Source organism: Toxorhynchites rutilus, chromosome 3 (genome assembly GCF_029784135.1).
Source record: "Toxorhynchites rutilus septentrionalis strain SRP chromosome 3, ASM2978413v1, whole genome shotgun sequence".
Taxonomy (NCBI): Eukaryota; Metazoa; Arthropoda; class Insecta; order Diptera; family Culicidae; genus Toxorhynchites; species Toxorhynchites rutilus.
The window spans coordinates 227,938,310-227,955,908 of NC_073746.1; the positions used below are offsets into that span (position 1 = coordinate 227,938,310).

Below are 17,599 nucleotides of genomic sequence, written 5' to 3' on the forward strand. Positions count from 1 at the left end.
CGGTCCGCGATGACGATAAGTTAAAAAAATCCTATTATCCAGTGAAAAAATATAAGGATCTCTGCCTAAGGACACGAACAAAAGCTTAACCTAGGACTGTGATAGTTCGAGAAGTGTTTTTGAATTTAATTATTCTAATTCTTCAAATTTAAATTCGTAGATTTTACTAATCTTATATCACAAAAGGTTGCCCTGAAAAGACGTTGTTGTAAGTTGTTGTAAGTTGTAAGAGTTGAAGTGGTATAAAAATTTCGGAACCAATGAACAAGTGGATTTGAGGAAGTTAAACAGAAATGAAGACGTAGTCCTTCGTCCAAAATTTTACTATAGTCCTTGCAAAAGATTCTGTCTTGAGTTTTTTTTTTAGTTTTGAATGGAAAAAGGCTGCTGAATTGAGGAACGATCCTTATGACCTCACAATCGATCGACAAGGCTCCAACCATGTCAGGATCAAATGGAGCAGTTCATGTTCTGTTGAGAATGTAACATATAAGGGTGTATTAATCGGGTTTATAGACACAATTCGACGGAGATTCATGCGCACTACGAAGTACTAATCCAAGCCATTGAAGTTTCGTGAGATCCTGCCGAAAGCTTAAATAATAGATCGAGTGCACGAATTTCTTCTAAACAGATCTTCGTTTGGTGATGCCGAAAGCGCACACGGATTGCTGAGCAGCGTCGAACGACAATGACGTGTCTTTGTCAAGGCAGTTAGAGAGGGAGTTTGGTTTAAAGTTATCCACATTGGCCCTTTTTGGAGCTAGAGACGAATGAACTCTCAGAGTTTAAAGTCTCTATATTTATTTCATTTGAAAAGTGAAAGACAAGTAGCAACGGTTCAATACACGAGACATACTCGTTTCGGGTTCGTTATAACCGTAAGTTGTACGAAAGTGAGGGAGGCAGGGAAATATATGAGAACGCAGGTTAAGGAGGCGTATGTTGAAATTGATCAGCTGAAAATCAGCACAAACAATTTCCGATGAAATCAGATCTAATATGAAAGTTGCCTTCGCTACATCTCTAAGTAAGCTCAGCAAATCAAGTCCGATCAATTTGCAATTTACAACGCTTTTTACAGAGCTTTTCGCTGGATCGCCTCAATTTGATGGACACTATTTTGGTAGTATGGAGACCATACTATGCACGCATATTCAAGAGTAGACCGCTCTAGAACACAAAAGAGATATTTGATATAATGTTGGTCTTTGGACTACTGACTCGACTCGGTGACTCGAAAAATGAAACCTATCATCCCAGATGCCTTGGTGATGATATACGAGATATGATCGCGAACGTTAGCTTAGAATCTAGGACGATACCAAGATTCTTGATAATTCGGTTCAATGGTTCAACGGAGGTGTTGTGAACTTTATACGAAAACGTTACAGGCGATCGTTTCCGCGTAAACAACCATTCTATTTGTATCGCATCTATTTATTGTTGCTGAAGGAATATCGCATCATCTGTGTAGAACAATTTAAAATCGTCCGCATATGCAGGTTTGTGACTCTTTGCGCAAAAATTGATATCAATCAATCTCAATAAATCAGTCAGTTAGATAGAATTCCTTCTACTAGCAATTCATGAAACAGTCTAATCGAGAAGACCATTTGGTGGTTATGACCATTGATGGAAATGGCGGATCCTTAGGTTGAAGGAGGTCTCGATGTTGATAGCTTAGGAACTGTAGAAATCTGGTACTTCAGTCTTGAGAAAGACCATTTGGATACAGTGCATGCACGATTTATTTTCGCAATGTTTCACATACATAAGTTGGATGTTGAATGAATAATACATTCGACAAAAAATAGAGGAACAGACTGCACAAGTTTACATAGGAGACATAATCACCAACACTATTAGAGTTGAAAAAACGCATTTTTGTTGTTGTTTTTTGCCTACAAGCGTAACCATGCAAATTTCCAATGAAATAATCCGTCCAGTTAATGGATATTATCATATTTAAAACATATTTTTTTTCCATTTGGAAAACGCTTGCGTCTATTTATGCGGACAATCAATCGTTTCAATGAAAATGTATTCGCATAGCTAGACGTAATCACCAGGTTACTCTGTCGATAGCGTTAGTATTTACATTTCCGATAATCGTCAAAAAGTTTCAATTGTTATCGGATAAAATCAAATACATTTGGAAGAAATTTGGTGAAATGCCTGGAAAAGGTGTTCTGGATTTGTTGCGATTCTATGATAGTACTTTTTTCCTGAATACTCTGGTATATGATAAGAACAGCAGGTTCGTGTTTTTCAATTGATTGAATTTGTAAAAGCAATTTATAATGTTGGTAATTTTAGCAAAATGATTTACCGATATTACGATCAATCGCATAAAGATTGTGGAATGACTTACACCGCAGTATGAGTAAATGCTAAGTATGTGGAATAATTCGATGTCGAATTTGAGGAGTTATAATCCTAAGAACCAATTTTATTTTAATTTTACTACTGATCCGATTGTTTCGTATCTAGTTGAAGATTCAAATGCTGAAATTTAGGTAAATCTCTTCGTTCATCGCAGTGCAGTGTACAGAAAATAGTAATTATATGAGCAGCATTTTAATGTTTTCTTATATTTATCTATTGGGAAACACTAAGTAATAAGACACTGTCATGAAAGGCATGTTTGGACTCTACAAACAATGTGATTCAAATGTAGAATTAGCTTATAGCATATAATACTGGTAATTGTTGATTTTCGAACGATGTATGAAAGCTGTATGGAACTTCGTCCGTTATGCGTACAAATAGTGATTTTTCGAAAACATTTTTTCAGAATTGCTCAAATGTTTTCGAGCAAAAAATGTTTGTTTGCGTGTTGAGCAAACGTATTACATTGCGTAGAATGCAAAACGGCGAAAAAGTCGATTTCGTTCATTTTGTCGCTTACGTCTCCTATACGAACATGGACAGCAGAGCTCGAAGTCGAAATTTTTAAGTGATTTTTGAAATGCTGTAACTTTGTGAAAAATCAAAGGATGAAGATGGGTTGTGCATAATTTTGAAGCTCATCTCTTAAGCTTTCAAGTTCAGGAATATTTTACGAATATATAGTTATCTAGATGTAGTGTAGTGTAGTGTAGTATTATTTATGTAGATGTAGTAGACAAGAATATCGGGAAGAAATTAACAATCAATCTTTCCATTTCTTTCGAAGATTTCGTGGACTAAAACAATTTTCTGCCATAGCAAATCTATTTGACATTATCAACCAGCCTTCATATGAAACCTATAAAACCTCTCCTGTAAGACCTCTCAATATAGAGATATTTCTGTTTGAATGAAAAATTTCCTCCTCGTATTCGATAACGAATAATTCAATAAATAATGATCACACCGCAAATAAAAAGGCAGTTTTGAAAAGTACACTAAAATCTGTACAAGAAAAATTTGTTACTTTGACGAAAAAAGAAATATTATAATTTTTTGCATCGATTTCAAAATCGTGCCTTTAGAAGGATTTTTATAGTGTTTTACAAAATCGGCTGTAATTCTGAATATATTGCAACATGTTCTGATGTTTGCAGTCAAATTTTTAACCGAGTGTATCCCCTAAATCCATGTGAACGTTTCATATCGATACGTTCAGTCGTTTTTTTTTTCCTATCCGATCGATCAAAGTTGGTAGTGAATTAGAGGAGCTCTTTATCGCAAATCATACCTGAAATACAAAATGCTATGCGTATCCTCGAAATGAGCGACTCACAACTTTCGTTACTAAACTTGAAAATTTAAGCTTTAAAGTGATGTACAACCCATCTCCATTCCTCTGATTGTTTTTTCGAGTGTAGAATGGGGATTGTGGAACTTCCAAGCAACGTTTCCTTATCTTGAAGTTAGTTTGAAGCTGTTACTAATCGTTTTCGTTTTTGTGGTATTTCCTGTAAGAGACTAGAGGTCGGACGAGAAATTCTACGTCTTGCTCACCAAAACCCGATAAATAGGTCCGATGCAACGATAGAGGGCTTTTCTTAAAATTACATCACATCACATACATAAGTTGGATGTTGAATGAATAATACATTCGACAAAAAAATTAGAGGAACAGACTGCCCATGTTTGCATAGGAGCCATAATCTGCAACACCATCAGTGTTGAAAAAACGCATTTTTGTGGTTTTTTTTCCTACAAGTATGAGTAAATTCTGAGGAATAATTCGATGTTGAATTCGGGGGATTATAATGCTAAGAACCAATATTATTTTAATTTTACTACTGATCTGATTGTCCCTTATCTAGTTGAAAATTCAAATGCAGAAATTTTAGGTAATTATAACATTAAAAACACAATTGATTCTCTTCGTTTTCGTTTTTGTGGTATTTCCTGTAAGAGACTAGAGGTCGGAAGAGAAATTCTCCGTCTGGCTCACCAAAACCCGATAAATAGGTCCGATGCAACGATAGAGGACTTTTCTTAAAATTAGTTTCTATTTTTTCCATTTTCTTCAAATTCTACATTAAGTCTATCTTTGTACGATTTTTAGAGCTTATCAAAACCAACATTTTGAGATGCAAAATTTTTCAATATTTAAATCCTACTCAAAGTTATTGATGGTTTTCCACCCAATAACTTTTTTTTCTCTATTATAGTGACTTTCAACACATATCGGTTAGCTTGTCACTTTTACTTCCATTTTTGGAAGAATGTCGGGAGTGAGAATTGAACTCGTGATCTCTGCGTGAGAGGTATGGATGTTACCACTACGCCAGATCGCCTCCACCACCCAAAAACTCATGATTTCCATTTTAATTTATTCAAATCGAAGAATAACATAGTTTTCAAAACCTTACCTTATATAGAGTGAAATATGCTCTTTCAAATGCCGCCAACAAACATTGTTTATGTTTGCCCCAGTAAGAATGACAAACAAATGAAGAGAGCGTATTTTTTTCAAACTGTATATAATCGAGTCTAAAATTGTATATAATCGAATCACATATCGAGTCCGAGTAATCGAGTCCGCCCTGTAATATGCAACAATCCTTTTTTTTCAAATATCAAACATCACGTTTTCCAGTATGCGGAGGCGCAATCAAGTAATCGCTTTTTTGTTCGAAAGATCTTGTTCTACAACATTAGACCCAAACATCACGCTCGCATAGCGTTAAATTCCAACATTTTGCCAAGTCGTTGGCTATTTGAATATATTTCCATTTGAACGGTCCTCGTACCAATGAACCTAACAGGATTAAGCGCCCTGACCGTCATAAAACTGAAATACCCCCATTATCATATTAAATTTGCATTTTTACATTGCAGATAACCATCCATATCCCATCGATTTTCGTACGCAAAAACTCTTTCTCTTATGTTTGGTCCTTCCCCGGGTCCGGTTTCACCCTCACACCTCACTCGTCTGTAAGTGCGCAGCCAGAAAAGGACATACGTATATACAAAGAGAGAAAGCAAAAACATGTGAACCCTTGTCCATTTATTTCTATTAAATAAAATATTTGCTGTCCCACCCACATTCCACCTTCGAGTCGTACCTTCTCGAAATACCACACCACCGCCTTCGCTATACACACTTTCCGGGAAAACGAAAAAAACAAATCAAGCGAACGTGGAAGGACAACTGGGGCCAAAAGGGATTCTCATAGCAACACATACTCAGCTCACATACCCGCCACGCTCTCGTTTCGGTGCCCATCCCGGAGAAATCTCAATATTCATTTATCTAAGCAAAAATTCCCGGTATCTTGTTAACACATGCCGACCATTTCCGTGTTCAAACTCACCCCTGGCGGCAACACCTCCCCCTACTTCAAAATGGTCCGAACACAAGCTACGAAATGCCATCTTATGGCCAGACCCTGTCCAACTAGCTTTAAAAATACCACACACTGGCAAACATTCACATATGGTCCTTTTTCACCCACACACACGAACACAACAAATGGACAGCCCTTGTGTGGGATGAAAATCCATCTCGACCTTTTCCGTCGCTCGCTGTGAGGGTGTGTGTTTACACTGTCCTTCGCAAACAAACCCAACTAGCCCGACCGTCGTCCATCTGAAATGGGTAGCTTATGGCCTGCTTTCGCTCCGGTTATGTTGTTCTTGTCTAGAATACTCTTTTTAGCAGCGGGCAGCAGTGTTACCAGATGTTTCGAAAATCCAATTCGACAGTCATAAATATTTTTACATGCCAATTATACAATACACATTCAAAAAAGATATCACTGAGAAGAAAAATATTTCGAATTTCAAAATTAGCCAGCACTGTCCCGCACGCATTCCAGGACCCAAATTTTCAGCCGCTATTCATTTCCCGGTTCACACTTTTATTCCCTGCCCTCTTCCTGTTTGCATGTTTTCTTCAATAAGCAAAACGAGTCAATTTTATTAGAAAATAAATGTAACAAAAAACACCATTCGAACCCACAAAAAGAAAGGAAACAACCCTTCGCCGAAAGCCACGGCTGCTGTCAAAACATTCAGGTCCTCTGGTCGGACAGAATTGTTGCTACCATCCGAAGCCATGAAGCAGGAGGACGGGAGAAAAGAAGAAAGCCACCATCCACCCACTGGAGCCATATACCCTCTTAAAAATGGAAAGCTATCCGGACGGCCACACACAAACCTAACGAGATAGATTTGCGGTGCTTCGCAATTCTGGCCCATATGGGTCGTCAGAATGTTCAAAACGTTCCGACGGAGAGAACAAGAATGCAGGGATAGAAACCAGAACGAAAACTCATAACTAGCCAACCAATTTAACCCGTCGCCACCGTCACCGCCGCCAACTTACCCACGTGGATAGTTGTACGACGTTCGTGTACTTGAGCATGTATAGATGTGAATGTGTGCGGCAGGGCGGTTATCCGTTTAAACCTTCGCCGGACGGGTTTTTCCTCGGACGAGGAGAGTTTTTAATATGCCCTTCCGTATTCAATATGTTACATTGCGCCGGAGGAGGGGTTGCCGGCTGATCTGTGTTCTGGGTCGAGATGAGGGTGGTTTTCGCAGAGCTTGTAGTGCTGTTTGCGCTAGAAAACATCTACAAGTCGGTAGTTTCATCATGGGGAATGCCAAACAGCCATCATGATCATTTTTGGAAACAGTTAGGCATAACAGTCTAATTGCTATATTTTTTTCTGAGTAATTTGTTATATTATATAGCGAAAAGTAGAGGAAAAATAGTAGAAAAAAGTTAAAAGTAAAAAACCCAATTGACGCGTTTACAAAATGGTGAATAATCCATCAACATTATGAACGAATATTCGCATGTTGATGGAATTTATTAATTTCTTTAAATTCATACCTATCATACCAAATCCCACAGTCATAGTACGAAACACTGATCTCAACAACTAGCTTCTCTCAGAGCTCTCAATATCGAACTAGTCGAGTACCCTTCAAATTGATGTCATAATAAACTCCGCAACAATGTTTATTCGCAGCGTCGTAATTGAATGTAAATATAATTACGTATAACTCATTAGTTTGTCACACATTAGTCAAGCTCATTGTGATCATAAAAAAATGCGAATCATATACGATACACCAATATAGCACCTGTGCCAAGACCTTGTATTTTATACTAACTCGTAGTCATTATTTCCGCTAGATCAACGTATCACGTATCCGACATCGTGAACGAGATAAGAGTCGTTATAAATATACAAAGTGTTGTAACTGGCAATCCCAAACAGATTTGAATGTTGAAAACAACAGTAAAGATTGTCTATTATTTATGCAAGATGTCTAGGCTGATACAGGGTAAATTGAAATAAAACACACTTAGAATTCGAATTTCGATGAAACTTTTATTTCAAATTAAAGTTTGGTTTATGCCATTATGTGTGAAATACAACATCATTTAAATGTCCACCTAGAGCTTCCTCGCACACCTTGATCCGGAACAGGTAATTTTCGATGACTTTTCGGCACATATGAGGCGGTATCTCGGTCATAACTGCACGAATGTTGTCTTTCAAATGTTCAAAAGTTTGCGGAGAGTTGGCATAGACACGGTCTTTCGCATAACCCCACAAAAAAAAAAGTCTAGCGGGTTCAAATCGCATGATCTGGACGGCCAATTGGCATCACCAAAACGCGAAATTATGCGTCCCTCAAATTTCGTTCGCAATATGGCCATGTTCGGTCGTGTTGTGTGGCACGTGGCGCCGTCCTGCTGAAACCACATGTCATCCGTCTTCAATTTGTGGCAAAAAAAATCGGTTAACATGCGGCCATAGCGCTCACCATTCACAGTTACCGTCTCGCCGTCCTCATTTTTATATAAATACGGCCCGATGACTCCACCAGACCATAATGCGCACCAAACAGTGACTTTTGGCGGATGCAATGGCCTCTCAACAATCACGTGTGGATTTTCTGAGCACCATATACGGAAATTTTGGGTGTTCACATAGCCACCGAGCTCGAAATGTGCCTCATCGCTGAAGAAAATTTGATGCGAAAATTCAGCATTTTGCTGCTGTTGTTCGTTCACCCAATCGACGTATGCCCGACGCATTCCATGGTCACCACGCTTTAATTTTTGTACCAGTTGGACTTTATATGGATGTAGGTGCAAGTCCAAATGCAAAATTCGCCACAATGAGGCTAGGCGCAAATTGAGAAGCGTATAGCGCTCGTAAGCGAACATGAGACTGGAGCGCATATTGAGTCGCAGTTTGGTGTAAATGACGTGCCACTCGCATACAATGCCTGATTCACACAGAGTATTTACTAACACAACCTTCCGACCGGTACAACCATACAGTATCAGACTCACGGCGCTATATGATTGTTCACCAACACAACCAACACAACCAGCAGAGCAGCACGAGAAACTGTGGCTCAGCCACAGCGTCGAGCGAGTCGTGTCTCACGAGCGCTCCTCCATCTCGCGTCATCTGACCAATATGCACCGTTCCATCTGTTTCCATTAGCCACAAAGACAGGCGCTACATCGCGCCAAGTTACTCGCGCCATTCGCGTCTCAATTTGCGCCTAGCCTGATGTGTTTGACAAGCCCAATTCGGAAATAGGATACTGATTTCATAGCCAAAAACAGTTTTTATCTGTCCACGATTGTTTTTTGACGCGTAATTACGTCATTCGGGAACATATTGAGCTTGAGCATAAGCTTGAGACGACTGTACACTTCGTAGTTGCTCTAACTGATTGATCTGAACCTACGAAATTACACAAAGAACAGAATAAATGTCAGCTTGGAATTGTACCCAAAAAAAAATCTCAAATGGTGCCAAGCAAGTATCCGACCAAGCCCGGCTGGATTGTAATCCTACTCGCTGTCCACATGACCACTGGTGCTGTTATATCAATGCACGATAAAATTACACCACATTGTAAAACGAAATTGGATTTCATAAATAATTTTTAATGGAATTTTGTACCAGTATGGGTGGATAGCACATTAGATGAAACTTTTCAACTCATTTACATTTATTCGTCAACAGACTCGAAGCCCCAATGGTAGACTTAATATCTAGATTTTTCTTAAAAATTCTAACATAACAAATTTTGCCTAAATGTGTTGTCTAGATCTAAAAAACATTAAAAATTTGCACTTAATACATTCACATGACAAATTAAAATCGAACATAGAAGCGACATGTTTAAATATTTGTAGCCGTCCAGTAATAGCGCCATAAGCACCGTAGTTCGTTCGTCGAATGGGAAGCCATAGAAAAGCAGAATTCTGAAGCTGTCTTGGGTGAGCCAGAATATTCGTTCTTTGGAGAATTGCAGGGCAGTTGGTTCTTGATGTTAATGCATCTGCAATCACCATGGCTAGGGCAGTGTTCCTGAGCGTTTCCAGAGTATCTATGTTGATGAGCTGACAGCGGCTCTTATAGCTGGGTAGACGATACGGATTTCGTCACGGCAGTAGGCGCAGAGTGGAGCGGATGAATTGTCGTTGCACACTTCCAATACGATGCACACTGTTCTGATAAAGCGGGTTCCAGACAGCGGAGCCGTACTCTAGTACTGAGCGAACAAGGCCACAGTAGAGAGCTTTCCGACATTAAATGTCGGTGAAGGATTTCGTCGTACGAAAGATGAAGCCTAGTTGTATCGATGCCTTGTTAACAATGTACGCAATATGGTTTTTGTACGTGAGCTTAGAGTCCAGAAGTATAGCAAGGTCATTAACACACTCCGCGCGAGGTAGAACGACGAAGGCGATACACCATTCCAAGGCGTTATACTATAGGTGGACCGCAATGTCAAAATTGCTGTTCGGCCATTGCTCGTGAAAAAACAAATTTGTTTACAAAGCAAATCATATCTTTTGGTGACAAATGCATTCTTTGGCAAAATAGCTGCTCGCGCTTCACTGTAGGCAGGTAATTTTCTGGATTTTTTTGTATAACAATTTCTCATAATTGCTTCTACTTTTTCAGATATCTACAATCAGCGGTCGAATTAAAAACAGTGCAGAAGGATGTTTTGAGTATATTTTACCTTCTAGCCGCGCAATCAATGCTTTTCTTTCCAAGCAAGCAGCGTTTTTCGTATGTGGTTTTATTGAGCATTTAAGAGAGAGTGTTATTTTTTTTTGTTTTATCACCAGGGCAAAAGCATGAAATAGAATCGTACGTGGTACGAATTTATCGGCACAATCTGATCAAGGACGGAGGCATCATCAAACGGAAACTACGCGAAAAACTTTTCGAAGAGATAAAACTGCGCCGCAACACTCGTGTGAAAATGGACGAGTTGGGCTGGGTGCTGATGAACCACAATTTGATAACACGTAATGAGCCAATCCAACAGCATGCCAATGGTAATCGACCAAATCATTTTAAATTGAACATGAAGCGGTTGTGCAACCTACTGGAGCAGCAAGAACAGAACAATCACGCTGGTAGGTCGGTTTGATATATTTATTCCGCTAAAGAATGATTATATTTGTTGATTTTTCAGAGTTGACTTCCAAAAAGCAAAACAAATTCCTGCGTATGCTGGATGCAATTTTACAAAACGACATAGTTTTGAAGGAAATTAAAGAGATGGTAGCGGCGAATCGACTTCTATCGGAAATTCGTTATGTGACTACGGTGGAACGTATGCTGAAACACAATTTGGACCCCTCTTTGCGCTGCTGCTTTGTATGCCGAGAGTATTTCCGCACTGCCGATGAGTATACCAGTCATTTCGAAAAATTTCACGGTGAGAAATTTCTTATTGTTGCGGCGGTGGATCGATTTCAGACTAGTCAAAAGTTCAACGTTCTACATCACTACAATGCCCTTAATCCGGTGACAATATTCACGATTTGCAACGTATACCACACAGCCCTAATAAAAAAAAACAAGAAAAGACGGGTCTAATATTTTACAATAATGTCTACAATCTACCACTTTCCACGAAAATCGGAGAACCACTATATCGGTTAGACATGGAATGGCTGATACATATAAGGCAGAAAAAATGTTTAACTTTGGAATTCAACATCCTATATTTCCTCGTACCATTAAGTTCATGGCGCATTTGATGTCGGTCATCGTAACTGCTTCTATGGAAATGACGTGAGCATATGATTTGATTTTTGATTTTTATCTCCATCTCGGAGAAAAGTGTGGTAAACAATGTCCGGGTTATTTTTCGTTATGAGAACCTTGTTTCCACATCCTTTTACTGCACAATAATACGGCATCTGAAGTAAATAAAATATTCACAATATAATTTTGGCATGATAGAGAACCGCAAGATGAACGATTATCTGTGGAGGAGTTGGACAACAGATTTCTTAGACTTATAGCACTTTTATCACACTCACAAGCTAATCAAATCCTCACTGTCCCCCAAAAATATTGAATAATATATAATTTTTTTACCAAAATATATATTTTATTAAGGCACGTAGCTTGACGGGGCCGGGAGTCCAATATTTTAACAATTTTTGTCTTACAACTATGTTAGTAATATGTAACCGGTTACTCGCGGTTGGCTTGAGGTTAGTATTACAAAGATCTCATAATTGGGATGTTGCAGTCTCCAGTACTATGTATGTGTGGCCGACACGGGATACTTCCTATTGGAGTATAACTGACCATTGATCAGCGACGCCCCCCTAGTCTGTACCTCATATCAATCGTGGTGCGTCTCTCTTGACTCGAGGAATCCAGGGTAGAATGGTCACTGGACGGTACAATCTTCAGCTCGTGTAGAGTTGCCATGAGCGGTACAACCTTTGGCTCTTGTTGAATGATCAGTGGCCTCCGACCTGTGTATCTGTAAAGAGTATGTGTATGTTTAATTACATTACATGGAGCGGTTATAATATATAATATAAATACCTTATTGCAGCTATAGTACACTATTTTTCACGAATATATATTTGTTTATTTCTTCCTTCAGTTGTTTTCCTCAGCGAGTTGATATGAAACCATAACCACACAACCAAACAAAAAGTAAATAATTCAGAAAGCTACGTCTCACTACTCGTCTCAGGTATTGTCATGAAAGTGTCAAGAACGAAACACCTATAGTTTAGCATCTTGCACCATTCTATTGGCCTCACACCAAGCTGCGAAGGAATCTAGTTGTCTTTGCAAAAACATGCCGTCATCAATAGACCTTATGTAGCAGAATGTTTTCATATCATCCGCGTATATTAATCGGGGACCCTCTAGTGAATGATTGCAGTCGTTGATGTGGCATAAAAAATAAGTAGACCGAGGTGGCTACACTATGGTATTCCTGAATGCGAAGCGAAATATGAGGACAGAAGCTCTACGATCTTCACGCAGTCTGTTCTGCCAGTAAGATAAGACTGGAACCATTGCAGAAGATTACCGCAGATTCCCATGCATTCCAACTTGGCCACTGCGATTACGTGATTCAACTTGTCGAAGGCAGCTGACAAGTCGGTGTAGATAGCATCAGTCTGGCATTCCGTGATGCCGTCGGCGATATGCGATGTGAAAGTGAGCAGATTCGTAGTTGTGGAGCGACCGGGCATGAATCCATGCTGATCGTTGCTAATTTGTTGCTTACAATGGAATAACATAGGCGGCAGAACTACGAGTTCGAAAAGCTTTGCAGTGGCGCAAAGGGTGGAAATGCCCGTGTAGTTATCAATGTTTGATTTGTCCCCTTTCTTATGTACCGGGAACATATACGCCGTTTTCCATAGGACAGGAAATTTACCGCTAGACAGTGATAGTCCAAACAAGTGACGGATTGGAGCGAGTAGCGATTAGGCACACTTTTTTAGAACGAGTGAGGGAATCCCATCGACGCCAGCTGACAGTGATGATTTCAATTTGGCCACAGCCTTAAGGATGCAGTCATCGTTGACAAGAATTCGGTTCAGCGAAATCTCATGAACCAGAACATTCCTGGCGGCTGTCGATACTTTTTCGGGTGATAGCGTGGCATTATCAAACATGCCCGAGAATTTGAGTGCAAAAAGTCGACGTATATCTTGGGTATCTGTGGCAACTTCATCGTTGTAAAACATTGACGAAGGCAAACCGCTCTCCTTTCGTTGATCGTTAATATATTTCCAAAAGGTCTTCGGGTTACATTTCAGTTTTTGGTGGATGCGTGTCTGATGGTTAGCAAAGGAGCGTCTACTTTGCAACTTATAAACTAGGTTCAGTCCACGGTAGTGTTATCTTAGCGATAGCACAACGTGATTTGCGGAGTGGCGTACTCGAGCCCTGGAATACATGCCTTTTCTAGAGTCTTCAGTTGTCTAAGCTCTTTTGTCATCCATGAGCACGATTGTCGGGAAAGACTGTTTCAGAACATGCTTGTCGATCACATAGCCGAGAATATGTGAAAAAGTCTGCACGGCGAGGTCAAGGTCTTCCTTATTGAGGACACAAGTCCAATTAATACTGTGGATGTCGGATTTGGAGAAAGCATAGTTGACGGGAGCAATAATTGGTTCGAAAGTGATCGATGTCTTCGTGTTAAGGAACAGTAGCAGAGGAGGATGATGGGGCACATGTTTCACAAGTGGCGCCGGAGCCTCGGATATAACAGGAGCATACTCTCGTTGCGAAACGAAATAGAAATCCAACATGCTGCCAAGTGGGGCTGCGCTGTACGTGTCGAGCAGACTTGAGATTATGGTGTGAGGAGTCGTCAATGAGGGATCAGGATACTGAAAACCATCGCGGAACGGACGCCCTTTGATGTAATGTATGAGGTGCTCTCGTGGCCGAGTAGTTTGCGTCCCACACCATCATGCCGGGGGTTCGGGTTCGATTCCCGTTGTGGCCGGAGGATTTTTCGTCAAAGAAAATTCTTCCGACTTGCACTGTGGTCACGCGTATTCTAGAGCTTGCTACTCCAGAGTACATTCAAGGCGTGTTATTTGGCATAGAAATCTCAACCATGTACTACAAATAAAAATGACGCTAGTAATGCTACGTTGAGAAGGCGAAAGTTCCACTGGAGCGTTAGTGTCATCCACGAAGATGAGGATGTCAAAAAATGTGCTGCAGTGGGGAGAGGTCAAAATCACGATTCCCTGATGTGAGTGATGTGATTATGTAAACACGAACTATCGACCACTCGACGAAACAAAAAAATCAAAAATCTCATGTATCACAACATGCGCCAGAGTTAACCTATAGGCAACATGAGAACAGAAACCTAATCAGATACAGTAGAACCCCGATTATCCGCGGAATAGTTGGGCTAGCTCCCCACGGATTACGAAAATCGCGGATAATGTGCGATTCACATACAACGTTACGGAAAAGAACGTCCACGTTCCGTCCACGTACCATTCACGTCGCAACCAATTCACACTTGCAGTCAGTGCTAGCAGCAGCAACGTCCCGTCAAATGTCAACGAATGAATTAGTTGATGTTTTGATTCTGTGTCAAAAGATTGTTTTGAGCTAAGAGAACTGCTGAAAAAAATCGTTTTGCAGAGTTTGCTTTGATTAATTTCATTATGAATCTGAGTTTTTTAAGGTATGGCAATATTTGGTACACTTCTATTAGCCAAATAAATAAAATCATTCATACTTTTTTGCAGATGCCGAAGTTTTCCAAAAAACAGTTAGCGGTTATTGCTATATTGTTGGACGAGGAAGAGAGTACTAGGCGCCGTAGAAAACGATGGATCCGGAATATGTTGACTCTCAGAAAGCAGGAAGGGGAATTCCACACATTGTTCAGGGAACTGGAAGAGTTTTGTTGGAACGTATTGCGCCAAGGATTTCGAAAGAAAACACCTCTTTTCGCCAAGCAATTTGTGCTAAAGAAAAATTGATGGTTTGTTTAAGGTAATGACTATGTTGCATTAAGCTAAGTTATTTTCAAATATTTACATAATATTTATTTAGAAGGAGAAAAAGAAGAAATTTGAGAAACTTGGTGTCATAGAGCGTATATTTTGTACATTCTTAATGAATTGGAATGTGTGATGAGAGTGCGTTATTAAATTCGTTCCAGATGATGTTTCTTTTTTGGTTAAAAAATTAGTTTAGTTCAGCAACTTCTTGCGGACCAACTTTACGGGACAATTCGTTATTTTCGCTTCACTTCATATAAAATTTGTTAGATTATTTGTGTCATTTATTGACACATTGTTTTGCATATGTTAAATTATTATTTTTTTATGAATAAGATACGTAAAAAAGGCTAGCATTTATACACGAATAAGCATTGATTTGCTATGCAGGACGATGATAATTATGTCTATAAATATAAAGAATTCGATAAATAGATGGTAGACGAAGTACTGAACTAAATTAAAAAAATTTGAGAAAAAAAGGAAGTATACAAAGTAGGGGGTGGTAGAGAAGGTTCGATTTATAAAATGTATGTGTAATTTAAATGTTTGAATTTTAAATTTTATTGTTTCTAATTCTAAAAAAAAAATCTAAACTAAATTCATTCTATTAATTCATCAGGATCACAAGAAATTAGAGAATAGCAAGCCGCCTCCGGTGATGCTTCATCTGAAGGAAAAGCAATAGTTGTTGATGAAGCTGAAGGCCGAGAATTTTGAGACCTCACTTGGAGCTGTTGCCATTCAAGATCAGAAACTATATCGAAAAGTCGTTTTTTCGCCAAATGTTGGAATCCAGGCGAAAATGTTTTCACTGTGGCTGACAGACTCTGAAAGAACACATCAATTGGATGTGTCATCGATACAGCTTCGGATTGTTTCTTATCACAGTCTACCAGATACTGCATGAGCATGGTTGATGCCGATTCTTTGGCATGCCTATTCCTGCCATGGAATTTATTCGAGCCTGAAGACGAAGGAGCACTCGCACTTGTCATCGTTTTCGGAGCTGGTTCAGAAATTCCTTCGGTATTTCCAAATTTCTCTCCATCGTCAACTAGTGTCTCACAGTTGATGTATTCTTCCCCGGGAATGTTGCTGCTCTTTAAAAAACGGAAGTACAAATGACATGTTGTCTTCGTACTTCCATTTAATATTCGGTACGGCATCTTGTCCGCTTCTTGTGGCCTTCTTTTTCATCGCCTTTCTCAGCTGATCGCGCAGGGAAATCCATCTCATTTTACATGCTGTACCTAAGAGAAAAACGTACGATTTGATTATTCTATTATTTTTGACGGAATGACGGATAAATTTGATATTTTCACATGTTGGGAAAATCTCTAGAATATATTAAACCATAGAAACTAATTTATCGCACGACTTATCACCCTTTTTTCTCACTTACTTGTATTGTTACAGTGTACAGTTACATCCGTTCAGTTTTCTAATAGAACGATTTTATTTTTTTCTCTTATAGATTCCTGGCTACTGGCGATTCGTTTCAGACAATAGCATTCAGTTTTCGGGTGGGTCATTCTACAGTGCATACCATTGTCAAAGAAGTATGCCATACAATAATTGACGAGATGCTTATGGAAGTGATGCCGCAACCAACTGAAGAGGACTGGAAGAGAATAGCAACCGAATTCTGGAACATGTGGAATTTCCCTAACTGTTTAGGAGCACTCGAAGGAAAGCACGTAGAAATGTTTGCACCTCCTAACAGTGGTTCCATGTATTATAACTACAAGCACACATTTTCCGTGGTTCTACTAGCTTTGGTTGATGCGAATTGCAAATTTATAGCAGTAGATGCTATGGGTAAATGGGGTAATGGGTAATGGGTAAAAATAGTGACGGAGGAATTTTCTCAAACTCTAATTTGGGAAAATCACTCGAAGCGGGTAGACTAAACATGCCTAAAGAGCGGAATCTACCAGGAACAGAGCGCCCAGCACCTTTTGGGATCGTTGGAGATGAAGATTTCCCACTCAAGACGTACTTGCTACGACCTTTTCCTGGTGCTTCGATCAATGGTGATATTAACAAACATATTTATAACTATAGACTTTCCAGAGCAAGAAGAGTATCAGAAAACTGTTTTGGACAGTTTACTCATAAGTTTAGAATCTATTTCCGAAAAATCAATTCTCTACCCGAGAACGTTGACAAAATGATATTAACAACTTGTATTTTGCACAATTTCATCAAGGATAATAGTACTATTAATTTAGAATCTCCAGAAGAAAAATCATATGTAACAAATTTACCTCGGCAAGGAGGTAATGCTGACGCTTCAGCTTTTTTGATACGTGAAACGTATAAAGAAATTCAACGAGC

General features: G+C 39.3%; 1 protein-coding gene and 1 long non-coding RNA gene across 2 annotated transcripts; one reads left to right on the forward strand and one right to left on the reverse strand.

Annotated features, from left to right (window-relative positions):
* The first annotated feature begins 10,307 nt into the window (after positions 1–10,307).
* On the forward strand, positions 10,308–11,146 carry LOC129779910 (uncharacterized). The gene is made up of 4 exons (XR_008743796.1): positions 10,308–10,343; positions 10,401–10,511; positions 10,571–10,864; positions 10,924–11,146. It is a non-coding gene; the product is annotated as an uncharacterized LOC129779910 (long non-coding RNA).
* Positions 11,147–12,691: 1,545 nt separating this feature from the next.
* On the reverse strand, positions 12,692–13,120 carry LOC129773992 (uncharacterized). The gene has a single exon (XM_055777673.1). It carries the CDS (start codon positions 13,118–13,120, stop codon positions 12,692–12,694), a length of 429 nt encoding a protein of 142 aa, XP_055633648.1.
* Positions 13,121–17,599: the final 4,479 nt, after the last annotated feature.